The 13,983-nt window shown below is 40.0% G+C and overlaps 1 protein-coding gene across 4 annotated transcripts in view; it reads left to right on the top strand.

The window, feature by feature from the left end:
* The window catches only part of BTNL2 (butyrophilin like 2), a 54,127-nt gene that overhangs the window by 27,792 nt on the left and 12,352 nt on the right, over positions 1–13,983 (top strand). For 2 of the 4 annotated variants that reach the window (XM_070245388.1, XM_023624684.2), the window contains exons 2-6: positions 3,710–3,799; positions 6,625–6,708; positions 8,358–8,705; positions 10,433–10,714; positions 11,916–11,936. In XM_070245388.1, coding sequence (XP_070101489.1) covers positions 6,630–6,708; positions 8,358–8,705; positions 10,433–10,714; positions 11,916–11,936 — 730 coding nt within the window. In that variant the 5' untranslated portion in view covers positions 3,710–3,799; positions 6,625–6,629. Of the gene's footprint in view, positions 1–3,582; positions 3,800–5,681; positions 5,776–6,624; positions 6,709–8,357; positions 8,706–10,432; positions 10,715–11,915; positions 11,937–13,983 lie in introns of all 4 variants that reach the window. The other 2 variants (XM_070245386.1, XM_070245387.1) reach the window with 2 other exon arrangements.

Genomic DNA, 13,983 nt, shown 5'->3' with positions numbered 1-13,983 from the left:
GTCTTTGCATTTTGTTGATGCAAAAGCTTTTTAGTTTGATGTAGTTCCATTTGTTTATCTTTGCTTTTGTTACCTTTACCTGAGGAGACAGATCCAAAAAAAATATTGCTAAGACTGACGTCAGAGAGCTTACTGCCTATGTTTTCTTCTAGGAGTTTTGCACTCTCGGGCCTTTCATTTAATTCTTTAATCCATTTTGAGTTGATTTTTATGTATGGTGTAGGATAGGGGTCCAGTTTCATTCTTTTGCATGTAGCTGTCCAGTTTTCTCAATACCATTTATTGAAGAGCCTGTTTTTCTCCCATTGTACATTCTTGCCTCTTTTGTCATGGATTAATTCACCATATAAGCATGGGTTTATTTATGGGATCTCTATTCCATTCAACTGTGTGTCTGTTTTGTGCCAGTCTCATACAGTTTTGACGACTATAGCTTTGTAGTATAGTTTGAAATCAGGGAGCATGTACCTCCAGTTTCTTCTTTCTCAAGATTGCTTTTGCTATTCAGGGTCTTTTGTGGTATCATGCAAATTTTAGGATTATTTGTTTTAGTTCTGTGAAAAATATCATTGGTATTTTGCTAGGTATTGCACTGAATCTGTAGATTGCTTTGGGTAGCGTGGACATTTTAACAATATTAATTCTTCCAATTCATGAGCACGGTATATCTTTCCATTTATTTGTGTTATCTTCAATTTCTTTCATCAATGTCCTATAGTTTTCAGAGTACAGATCTTTCATTTCCTTGGTTAAATTTATTCCCAGGTATTTTATTCTTTTTGATGCAATTGTAAATGGGATTATTTTCTTAATTTCTCTTTCTGATTGTTCATTATTAGTATATAGAAACACAACAGATTTCTTTATATTGATTTTGTATCCTGCAACTATACTTAATTCATTTATTAGTTCTAATACTTTTTTGGTGGAGTCTTTAGGCTTTTCTATATATAGGATCATGTCATCTGCAAATACTGACAGTTTTACTTCTTCCTTTCCAATTTGAATGCCTTTTATTTATTTTTCCTGTATGATTGTTGTGGTTAGGACTTCCAATACTATGGTGAATAAAAGTGAGAGTGGGTATCCTTGTCTTGTTCGTGATCCTAGAGAAAATGCTTTCAGCTTTTTACCATTGAGTATGATGTTGGCTGTGGGTTTGACATATTTGGCTTTTATTATTTTGAGGTAAGTTCCCTCTATACCTAGTTTGTTGAGAGTTTTTATCATAAATGGATATTGAACTTTTTTCAAATACTTTTCTGTTTTTAGATCTGAAGTGAGTCTCTTTTAGGCAGTAAGTTCTTTTTTCCTTTAAGACCTTTGAATATATCATGTCATCCCTTATGGCCTGTAAAGTTTTTGCTGAAAAACCAGCTGATATTCTTATGGAGTTCCCTTGTATGTAACTAGTTATTTTTCTCTTGCTGCTTTTCAGATTCTCTTTTTATCTTTGACTTTTGACATTTTAGTTATCATGTGTCTTGGTGTAGGTGTCTTTGGGTTCATCTTATTTGAAACTCTCTGGAGATGCACAAGGATTTAAACAGAATGTCTTTAAGTGGCCAATGCCTGCCCATAAACAAAATGCAAACATGGGTGCTAAGACTCCTGAAAGAATTCCAACACCATATATCATCAAGATGATACAGAATATGCACAATAGGTAGAATATTTTCATTCCACAAATGTGGGTGTGAAAAAATAAATTTCTGTATTTTCCTATTACTGATCCTAATTTTTATGTCAAGCGCTATACTGTTTTATAGCAAGGAGTTAATCTAGCAATTTCCAGATGAACTCAGTGGCTTTCACAACAATTAATAATTTAAAAACTGCCCTCTGCCCAGGGTTATTTGTAAGCCCTAAGGTAGGAGATGGTTCAGGGTTGGTGTGGAATGTTTCCTTCATATTTTCAACATTGACTCTTACTATATGTCATGGTCACATCGTGCCCTCCAGTTGTCACTGTTCTTCCCATGCAGGTGATGATGACCGTTATGGCCATAACACCACTATCCTTTTGCTCTATCATTCTGTGCCAGCATTTTAGGCAGCAACTTTCATTCCAATATTTGAGCCTTCCAATGCCTACCTCTTCTTGCCTTGGGTAATTTTCCCTTTGTTGCTGCTTTTCAGCAGCATTGTGAGAAAGGCAAGTCTGTAGGCACTGCTGTCATTCCAGGAACAAGAAGTACAGGGGAGCACTGTCCCTTCTACTCTGATTGAGAGAGAGAAACAGAGTAAAGAGACCCTCACCAATGTTTCATTATATTCCTCTCCTTTTCAAACTCCTCATCCTTCACAGTGGCAAGGGTCTTTATGTACACTGAAGATTAGAAGGAAAAATCTTTACTAAGAATAGCAACCTCAGGGGCCGGCCCTGTGGCCAAGTTGGTTGGGTTCGCACACTCCACTTCGGTGGCCCAGCGTTTCACCAGTTTGGATCCTGGGTGCAGACATGGCACCGCTCATCAGGCCATGTCGAGGCAGCATCCCACATAGCACAGCCAGAGGGACCTACAACTAGAATATACAACTGTGTACTGGGAGGCTTTGAGGAGAAGCAGGAGGAGGAGGAGGAGGAGGTGAAGGAGGGGGAGGAGGGGGAGAAGAAGGAAGAAGAAGAAGAAGAAAAGAAGATTGGCATAGATGTTAGCTTAGGAGCCAATATTAAAAAAAAAAAAAAAACAAGAATAACAGGCTCAAGTTAGGTGACCCAAATATGGGCTGATCATAACAGGGGAGGGGAGAAATTTCATGGAAAAAAACCAGCTTAAATCTTATCACATCATGATGTCACATATGCTTACATTACTACATTCAAATGAACATCTAAAATTAAATTTAAAATTATTCTGGAGAACTCTTGTATCCTTGAGAATACATCTGCAGAACCCTGGGGTTACTTGCACTCTGATTCAAGAAAAACTGACTTAAAGGGAATTTAAAGGAAAATCTAGCCTAAACAAAAGCACACACACAAAATGTGCCTATAACTCCTGTCACCATAATTTTTGGGCCCAAACATTGTGTTGAGAAGCTTATTAGATTTCTTATTAAACATCTGAGAGTAATTAAGCTCTTTATTACCCAGCCAAAGGAGATAAAAAACCAAAGTAAAAAGCAATAAACTAGCATGCAAAGGACCTTGGCCTGGTGCTGTGATGCTGCATAAGTTAATTCTTTTCTCTGGCCTCTGTTTCCTCATCAGTGATGAGGGATAGAGTATTTGATATTCAATCTTGCTTCTGGCTCTAAGCCCTGTGAGTACTGTATTTTGGTAGAGACTTGGCATTAGGTGGGAAATCCTTGACATCTGGCGAGGCAGAGGGAATGATGAGGACAGACTGCCAGCACTAGATGCTGTGTGAGGACCTAAGTGGAGGTGGTGCAGATAGGGTGTCACCTGGGGACAGCATGAGTGCCCTGACTTTCTGGGGAAGGATGAGAAGTGCTAATGTCACAGTTTTGTCTGCAGGTTTAAGGAACTCATAACTAAACCCAGTCAAAGTCCACTTGTTGTCTGAGTTTCACTTTTCAGAGGTGAACATGCTGTTCTAATTGGAATCTCACTTTCAGAGCGGGCCTCGGGGATTTGGCTCTCCCTTCAGCTTGAGTGGGATCTTCACCGAAAGCCTAGGGGCACCAAGAGCTGCCTCTACCCAGTCTGGCTGTCCCACAGTTCTCTCTCCTGTCGGCACTGCAGGGCTCTGACCTGTCCTGGGACACCTGCTGCGTGGATGAAGCATACACCTGAGGCCAAGTGAGGAGAGGACCCAGCAGGCCTTGGTTTCACGTGAGTGGTTTGCAGAGTCCTTGGTGGAAGATGGCCAGGGGAAGTTGGGGGAGTCTACTGAGCTGAGGAAGCTGGGCATATAGACAGTCAGTGCCCTGCAGGGAAACTTGCCACTTGTAGTAATACCTCCCTTTGTATTTATACTCACACCCTACTTTATATTTTTCAATCTGATATCATAGCTCACGAGATCCTCACAATATTACTGTGAAGCAGGCTGGGTGAGGAGGGGCACTCGGTTAAAACTCAGAAGACCTGGATCACATTATCCATTTGTCACACATGATGTTGTGCTTGTGTCTCAGTCTCGGTTTCCTTGTCTGTCACACGGTGATAATACAGCTGGAAAAATGTTAGGAATGATTGTCTCCATCAGAGAGGAGAGAAAGGAAAGATTCAAAAAGTAAAGTGAGATTCTCAAGGTCACTGAAATAAACACAAAGTCACCTGTCTCCTAGAAATCTTATTCCACTTTGTTTTCTTTCTATAAAAATGTGTTGTTTTAACATATGATAAACTATATGTATTTTTAAAATTTATATAGGTATATAAGCTTCAAACTTCATGAAATGGATAAATTTATTCTCATCAGTTAGTTACTGTGGTCTCTTGGCATTTTGAGAATTTAACATTTGAGTTTTTTTTGTTGAAAAGAAAAACCTCTAATGACCCACAACATGTGGTAATTTCTAATTTTCTTTGGTGTGAATTTTAACAGTGCATGTATAAACCTTGGAATTCAGAGTTATTATTCATTTAATGCCTAAATACAAACCACCACTTATCATCACATCTTAACACTTGTACTTTATCCAGAAAATTAAATGAAGCACCAGTTTTTGAGAATTTGGTGATACATATACATATTAAATCAAATCTCTTGACACTATCAAAGTTTACCATATTTAATATCAATGGCAGTTTCAGAAGACTCTTGTCCTATTTTTAAATGGTAAAATAGAGATGTAAAAAATCTTATAACTAAAATGAGTTGATTTAAAGTTGACAACTTAAGTCCAGTTATTTATTTACAAAAATGTGCCTAAGATTTTCAGCACGCTGACAACAGATGGTCTGTGGCCATGTTTTTCCTCGGCACTATTGACCTTTTGGGCTGGATAATTCTTTGCTGTAGGGGCTCTCCTGTGCATTGTAGGATGCTTAGCAGCATCCCTAGCTACTACCCATTAGATGTCCCCTGCCTCCAGTTGTGGCAACCAAAAGAGTCTGCAGACACTGCCCGATGTCCTCCAAGTGTGAAACCGTCCCCTACCCCGGTGAGAACCCTGGGCTAAGGCAGTTATTCTCATCGTTTATACTGGCTCACAAGTCTCTCTCTGGGCACCAATGAAGGCTAAGATGCATTCTCACAACTTCCTTCAAAGCTTCATTGATTTGGGCAACTTTTTTACTAGAGTGCATTTGTAGGTTTCCTCTTTGCTTTAAAATAAAAAACCTAAAGGAACACAAATCTATAAGCTGGTTTGTACGAAGTGTGGTCCTTCTTGGTCCACACGACTGAGCTTGGCTGATGGTACTTGGCATGGGCTCTGTGGGCTCTCTTTGCTCTTCCCTGGTGGAACAAAATGTTTCTGCTTTTCATAAGAAGAGTTGAGGCGTCGGCCATCTCCTCAGTCTGAGGGAAGTGACTGATAGGTTTCAAGAGGCAAGCTACTGACGGTCTGTGCTGTCCTCTAGTGCTCAGCCCCATTTTCAAATAAGTATTTTAGCACCCTTTCAGATCTAGGTATTGTGACTGGGCTTACATCAGCTTCCTGAGAGCTATTTTAAATGAAAGTATGCCTCATTTTAGAATGAAAATAGGATAGTAATAGAGTAAAAATAATCTCCTGAACCACTTGACTCATGATCTCCATTTCAGATGACTTGATTTCCCCCCTGCCTTATAGAATCTTACTGGCATTAGTTTCTGGGGAGAGAGAAGCAGTAACCAACTTACCATTGCTCCTGAGCTGGTAAGTCTACTTGTCATGAAGCAAGTTGTTCTTTCAATAAAGATACTTGTCACATCAGATAGAATAAGTCTTAGAGGTCTTTCACTCTTAATTTTTCATTTTCCAAAACTAAAGCTGGCATTCCATTTTTGTCCTGGTAGTTTTAAAACTTTTTAGCTGGGAGGAAGTATTTTTATAATGCAGGTAAAATGGGCATGTAGGGCTTGCCCATCTCTGACAGTTGGGCTATTTCTTTTATTCATTCCTATGTGTCTTCAAGATGATTCTGAAAGGCCATTTAGAGTCATTTCTTTGGCCAACTCCTTCTGTAGTACCATTTCCACCACTTTTTCCTTCATTTTCCAAGGCATCTCCTTGCCCCTGGGTTCTCCTGAGATACTAATGATAGCCACCTGGCTGCAGTGTGGGACTGTAGAGCCTTTCCTCTCGTTCCTCTACACCTGGGAAACTGTGGTGATGAAGGACTTTGCAGGAGGGACTGGGAGGAGGATGAGGAAAAATATCAGAAGCCTGCTTTATAATTTCTGCAGGTTCAAGATGGATGGACCAAAGGAGGTGTTTTAAAAGTCTAAATACTATTGTCCCTTTAGCCCAGGAAGGCTTTTCATTTTAATCAGAAATCTTCCTTCAGGCCTAAAAAATGGCTTAAAGTACAACACATTAGGAAGGGGTTGGAAATGATCGATAACTGCAGAGAAATGGAGCCTAGTACATTTCATTGTTTGATTGTGGAGTGGTTGATGTTGATTCTTCGTTATGATTACATGACCATTGGAAACCGTGGGGTATGCTTGCTGTATTGCAGCCTCATTTAGGTACAAGTCATAGTTTCTCTTGTGATTGCTCCAGGGAAGATGGTGGATCTTCCAGGATACCGTCTGTCTGGTGCTGTTGCCTCCTTCGTCTTTGTACTGTTCACCATGAAGCAGTCAGGTAGGATGGCCTTCTTCCCTTTACTATATACCCGAATGTGCCAGAGATCCAGTCTGGATGCAGAATTCTAAATCAAAAGGGCTAGTTCAATATTAAGAGTGAGAGTCCAGGGTACAAAGCATTTGTGTTCCAAAAAGAGCTCCTCCACTTCCAGCTGTGTTACCTTTGGGAAGTTATTTGAGTACCTTCCACCTTGGTTTCCTCACCTTTATGAGAAGACTAATGACATGCCTACATCTCACAGGCTAGCACAGGCTTTAGGATTAGACTAGGCTGCACTTAAATCAGTACCTGGAACACATTAAGTTATTCATTCACTCTCCTGCTTCTGTGCAGGACAGAACACTGGGGGCAAGAAAAGTGACTACTTCTTACCATAAATTGAATGGCATAAAAATACTTAGAAACAAGAAACTAGAAATGGACTTGGAAATCTCATAGCTGAATGTTGTCAGTCAAAGCATTCTACCTTGATAAAGGATTATGAAAATTCACTGTCAGAGGGAAATATCTGAGCCCCGAGGAAGATGCTGGGTGGTGAAATGGGAAAAACACTGGACAGGGCACACAAAGGCACAGGCTCCAGACTGAGTGCTGCCAGAAGCTGTGTGATGTGGCAAGGCTGCCCTCTCTTCTCTGTGCTGCACTTTCCCAACCTGTAAAAGAAGTCAACCAGATGGTATGACTTCAGTTCTAGCTTCACAATCAGACTCCGTCAATGAAGAATGCAAGCAGATCTCTACTTAAGTTTTATAGTGACCTTTTGAACAGCATCTATTTGACTTTGAGCCGCAAATAAACAAGATGAGGCTCCTTCTTAGGAGGACTGAATCTGCACAGAGGAAGTGCAAATGGCCCTGACGCATTTTACGATGAAAAGAAACATAATATACATGACAAATGAAATTGTTAAACATAATAACAGATAGAATTATTAAACGTTGCTTCAATTTGCAGGTAACAACAAAGAGGTCAAACATAACTCAAAATTTGATTGGAAGGCTCAAACTATTGTCCTTAATCTATCACAAAATGTCCTTGCAAAACATGCATCATACATATAGCCCCAGTAACTGGAGTCTTCCCTGCTCCAGACCCGAAAAAAAAGCACAGTTCCTTACCTAGGACAAGAGCAATCCTGAAAAGCTAAAAGATCTAATGAGTGAATATATTACCTAAATTTTAGGAAAAGTGGTTACAATGTCAGTCACTAACAATATAAAGTGAAATCACTAACTATAAAATAAATTACTAACTAATAAAGTTCCCAATTAAAAAGAATGAATTTACACATTAACTTATTTGAGAATAAAAACAACCCAGAGATGGTGGTTTTAGTGTCTTAAAGACGAAGAAATTGAGGTTACAAATCTCAAGTCTCACTGAAAATAATGGTTTTGTCCCCCAAATTATGCAGCTGGTGACAGATTCAGCACTGACTCTCAAATTTTTGAACTGCATGTTATTTTTACTACACAGAATTGTCACTGTAACAGCCAAATGTGCAAATCCTGCTGGATTTCTCTAAAACATTGAAAATAAAGCCCTCCCTCCAGGTGCCTCTATTTTGATAGATTAGACCTCCCAAGCAAGTGTGTTAATCTTCTGATTGACATTTACTCGTTCCTCTTTTTCACTCTGTTTTGTAGATGACCTTAGAGTGAGTGGTCCTGCCCATCCTATCCTGGCCAGGGTTGGGGAAGATGCCCTACTAACCTGTCAGCTCCTCCCCAAGAGGACGGCAGTGCACATGGAGGTGAGGTGGTACCGCTCAGAGCCCGGCACACTTGTGTTTGCATACCGGGATGGATCTGAGGTGACCGAGTTGCAGATGGAGGAGTACAGAGGCCGGATAGAATGGATAGAGGACAACATTGCTGAGGGAAGTGTGGCTCTGAAGATGTACAACATCCAGCCGTCTGATAGTGGGCAATACTGGTGCCGTTTCCATGAGGGGAACTATTATGGAGAAACAAGCTTGCTGCTCAAAGTAGCAGGTGAATATCTGGGAAAAGACATAGGGTCTTAGGGGGAGAAGTATGTAAATTTGTGTGGTAAGTTTTTGCCAGTTGAAGAATTTCCTTCTAATCATCAAAGCAATTCCTAATGCCCAGTCCTCTATCCTGATTCATTTGAAGACAAGCAGTTCTGAAGTCTTCAAAGCAGCTCACTTATAAACAATTCTCCTAAATCTAACTTACACAGTTTTGACTATTCTTGATAATTATTTGCAGTCCATGACAGGTGGTCATTAGCAATTTTGCTGATGCACAAATTTGTGCCACATAGCTGGTATGCAGGCACAAGTCAATTGCTGAGTGAGTGAGTCTAGCTGACTGCCCAGCATCTATATTTCAATGGAATTGGTTGTTCTCTACCCAACCTCAAACATGCAGTAACTGAGATGTGAAAACTGTTTCTTTGTAATGCCTCCAGTTAGAAAGCTAGCAATCAGTCTGAAGAGGTAAGAACATTGTGCTCTTGTGGACATTATCAAATACTAGTGTTTAATGAATTGGAGACTCATAGATGATTTGGACATGCCCGCTAAGAATGGCATGGTTCTACGCGACGCTTTTGTATTAGCAAAGCAGGAAAGAGTTGAGAAAAAGGGGATGACTAAAGAAAGGGTCTGTCTTAAGAAAAAACAAATATCTGAAAAGTAAACTATCATATGGTTCCCTGGGAGGAATAACTCTTCAGCACCCTAAAGAGAAAATCAGGCAAATCTGTTAACCTTATCAGGGAAATAATTCTCTGTAGATGTTAATATCTCTGGCTGATGCTGCTTCCTTCTTTACTGTTTCCTAACACCTTTCTCTTAATGTTCATGACTATGATTATTATTATTATTATCATTATTATGTTCAAGGTGATTCAAGATGGATGAAAGAACCCATGTATTTCTGAGATGCGGAGTGGGGAGGGCACATACTAAGACATTTCACAGTCAGGGACATTTCAAAATAAGCCACACATTTTCTAAGGCTCTAGGTGAAGGGAGTGGGTCACTTTCCCCCAGGAAGTGATAGAGACAGAATTCCCATCTAGGGAAATATAGACACCATTGAGTTTGAGAGTTGTGTTGACTGGAGAAATAATTTCATGATTATATAAAACTAAGATTTCTCAAAAAACATTTTCCCATTGAATGGAATATTTAGATAAAAGAACACTTCACAGACCTTCCTATTTCACACACTCCACTTTATCTACTTGCATCCCAAGATCACAACCACCAACAAAAGGAACGGGAGGAATAGTCCCCATGGAGATGATTTCTGACTTTAAATTAAATATTCCGTTTAAATTAGAGTCAGAATATAAAACAGAGAGCCTTACACAGATAATATTAACTTGAAAAAGGCAGAGTTTGTAGCATGGGGGAGTCCATGAATAAACTGCAACACATCTTTGTTTGCAGTACTAAAGAAATAAGCAAATTGTCATTTTGTCCCCCTTCTCTTATTCTTCTGTCTGGATCTAACGAAAAATGCTAAAGATGCTAAAATATAAACATCTAGACTGGGGAACAAATAAAGTGTATGTGAACTACAGTTTGAATAGGAAGACGACTTTAGACCACTCTCTGCTCCTCAGACCCCTGAAGTCTTGCCCTATCCCTATGAGCAATGTCGATGGGGTCTCAGTCTCTATTATGTGTGCCTCCAAGGGCTCCAGGGCTCTGGGCTATGGCTCCTTCCTAACCCTAACCCTAACCCAGGTCTGGGGTCTGCCCCTAACATCCACATGGAGGGACCTGTGGGAACTGAAGTCCAGCTTGTGTGCACTGCAAAAGGCTGGTTCCCAGAGCCCCAGGTTTATTGGAAAGACATCACGGGAGAGGAGTTGCTGACTGTCTCCGAGCATCACATCCAAGATGAAGATGGCCTGTTCTATGTGGAAGCCACTCTTGTCATTAGGAATGCCTCTCTAGAGACCGTGTCCTGCTTCATCCACAACCACATCCTCAATGAGGAGAAGGGGTCAGTCATCTCCATCCCAGGTCAGTACTCTGCCTCTAGGACCAAGATGCTCAGATTAACAGGAAAGATTTCAGGGACTGTGCTACAGCACATAATATTTTTTTACTGAGAAAAATCTCTAACGTTTAGTAATATATATTAAAAGCTATAAAACATTTATGACTGGAAATATATATACTATATTTTGATTGAATAGCTGTTAATGGTTTTTCAGTTATTTTCAAGTTCTGCCTTTTCTTCTTTCTGCATTGATTTTCTTTACTCACAAGTATGCATCACGTTGTGAAGAAAATAAAACCATATTCTTTCCACTGAAATTTTTTCCTATGCTCTATTGTGCCAATTACTTCTAGGAACCTATCATATGAAGATAATCAGAGATGGAGACAACTATTTATATAACAGCATCTTTCTTATAATCTCTTTTATAAATAGCAACAAAAACAAGGGTCAATAAAACAGTACAACAGTGGAGTATTGTGTCTTATGTTACTATAAATTATAACATGGATGAAAATGATTTTTTAAAATAATTTTAATGGTTAAAAAAATCCTCATGATGCGCTATTCAATGGTAAAGAGTCTATCTATCTATCTATCTATCTATCTATCTATCTATCTACAAATAGACTTTTCCAGTCATATAAACATTATTGGCTTTGGATACCTTATAACTGCACTAAGACTTTTGAGACACTCTCTATATTTAGATATAAGGAGATAAGGATATAGTTATTCATATAAATGGATATAGGAAAAAATTAAAAGTAAATGTTATATGTTAATGTTAAAAGGAGTCAAACTATGTATATGTATATGTATATCACAATTGCAAAACATATATATATGTATTTTGTCTCTAAGTTTGGAATTATAGGTGATAATCATTTATGTCCATATATTTTAATACTTTCTATGCATTTATAAAAAATATATTATTTTTATAAGGTAGTTAAATATCTATATGTTAAATATCAGCAGAAACAAACAGAATCATGGGATGGTAGAACCAAGGGCGTTTTTGTTGTGCAGAGAAAAGGAAAAGCAGCTGGACCACCAGGTGACACATGTGAAAGACTTAATGTTTTTCTGTATTTAATTTCTTTTTTATGAATCAAGCTTTCCAATGAAATACAGGACTTGCTTTTATTCTTTTGAAATATTTTCTCTCCTTTCCCTTAAACCAAATTCCTTACTATGTTACTCTTGTTCTTTTTCCAGAGAAACTCCAGACTGAGCTCGGTAAGTAGGATATGGCGACATGCGCCAGTGTAGATGAGCCTCTGCCCTCCCCAGAGGGAGGCGGTGCTCCATGAACAAAGCGGGTGGGAGCTACCAAGACACCTCATGATCCAGATGAGAAACTGAGGTATGGGTTTACCAAGTCTCACGTTCAGTTAGTAGCAGAGGGACCAGCAAAGCGCAGGCCTCCACAGCCTCCTTCTGGCACTTTTGCACTGCATAACCTGCCGCTCTCAGTGTTCCACTGGGTCTCAAATGGACACCTATAGGGGGCATAGACGTAATCCACCATATTGGGCAAGAGAAAAGGGAGCTGCCTTTGGAGTGGAGGGGATGGTACAGGACAGCTGACTGGGTTCTGGAGGCCCTAGTGTGAGTTTCTAGTGTGAATGAGGGCAGTGTCATCATAATTGCAGGTCACCACCCACCCCCTCCACCCTCTGGCCCTGCTATGCTTTCTGCACCTGCTCCTCATCCCTGTAGGCCCTAATCTCATCTCTGGTGGGACAAAGCTTTACTCTGCCAGATGCAGCCTGGGATCTTGTGCCTGGGTGGATAATTTTCTTTTCTTTTTTTTTTTTAATAGTTAGAGTGCAGGTATTATTTTACTGTACCTAAGATAAATGGCTTAAAAAATAACCAACTGATGTTTGATCCTCTTTCGGTTTCTCCTTTACCGTCTTCCTCCTCTCTGTGACCTCTTCTTCCAGACCATGACAACTGGCCTGCTCCCTGCCCACATACATATGAACTTGTATCACTCATTTCCTCCTTCCATCAATACCCTGCTCTCCTTCAAGTCGCCTGTTACAGGAATGTGTGTGGGTGTATGTGTGTGTGTGCGTGTGGGTGAGTTTAAGCACACTTTTCAGCCCATACAGGAGTTTTTAAGGAAAGTCATGGTGACAAACACACCCCAATCTCTGCCAGAGTCTAGTGTGATACTTTCGGCCCCGTTGGGCCATAAAGATAAAGGGAAGGTCCTCAGGAAGGTCAAAGGTAACTCCAATCTGAGGAGAGCTGCACACCTGTGAGCCTTGCCTTGCAAGTCAGATCCCCTCCTGCCTGGGCGGCATCTACTCATGATTGCACAGAAACTTTAACCAGCAGAGCTTTTTAGTTACAGATCAGAAAGTCTAGCCAGTGTTTGGGGCAGGTTGACACATGTCTCTGTCCCTCAGGAAGATTTTGGGTAAAGAGTTACTCCTCTGAGTTGTCTCAACCAATATGGCACACACAATGGAGACCCAGTACACAAAATGCAATCTGATGTGTTATTCCTTAGTTGTGCTGACCTTCTGGAACCACTAGAAAACAACATAAAAAGAGGAACTTCTCTTGACTCCCTGTCAGGTGAGGGGAGGAGGGCTGTGCGCTCAGGAGCTTTCAGGGTGCACAGTTGATTGAGGAGGCCAAGGCCTTCACAGCCGCCTCTGTATTAGCCTCATGAATTAGTGCTCGGAGGGAAGGACCCACCGCAAAGGGCCAGCCAGCAAATCAGCTCCCTATAGCAGTCCTGAGATGGAAATCCCGGTTTCCACTCTGGCAAATAAGGTTACTGGTTTATTAAAATAATGATGAATTGTTTTGAAATATTAATTATATTCCAGCCACTATTCTAAGTGCTTTACAGGAATTGCTTCATCTTTTTCTTATGATAATTACAAAAACTAACATATTTATCCTCAGTTTACAGTTGGGAAACAATCTTAGAGGCATATGTGGTTTGCCAAAAACCACTAGGGAAATTGTGATGTTTGCCTTCTAATCTATGTCTACCTGATTTAAGAATGCAACTTCCTAATCACCTGTGATTTTAGTAAGTCATTGATCTCCATCTTTCTCATCTTTAACGTGAACATGTTGACTTTAATTTCTAATGTAGTGTCAGGTTCTAGAAGTCTAGATATGATATATGATATGATACAATATGATATAGCGTATTTGGGGAATGAGATAGCCCACTTAATTGAATATGCTGATTGAGGGAGGATTACACAGAACGATGATGAGATTATCGTTTTCAAGGAATGAGTAGGTTTTAAGG

This window comes from Equus caballus, chromosome 20 (genome assembly GCF_041296265.1).
Source record: "Equus caballus isolate H_3958 breed thoroughbred chromosome 20, TB-T2T, whole genome shotgun sequence".
NCBI classification, from domain to species: Eukaryota; Metazoa; Chordata; class Mammalia; order Perissodactyla; family Equidae; genus Equus; species Equus caballus.
Note: the sequence above shows the minus strand (reverse complement) of the source record. Positions and strands in the feature narration are given on the sequence as shown.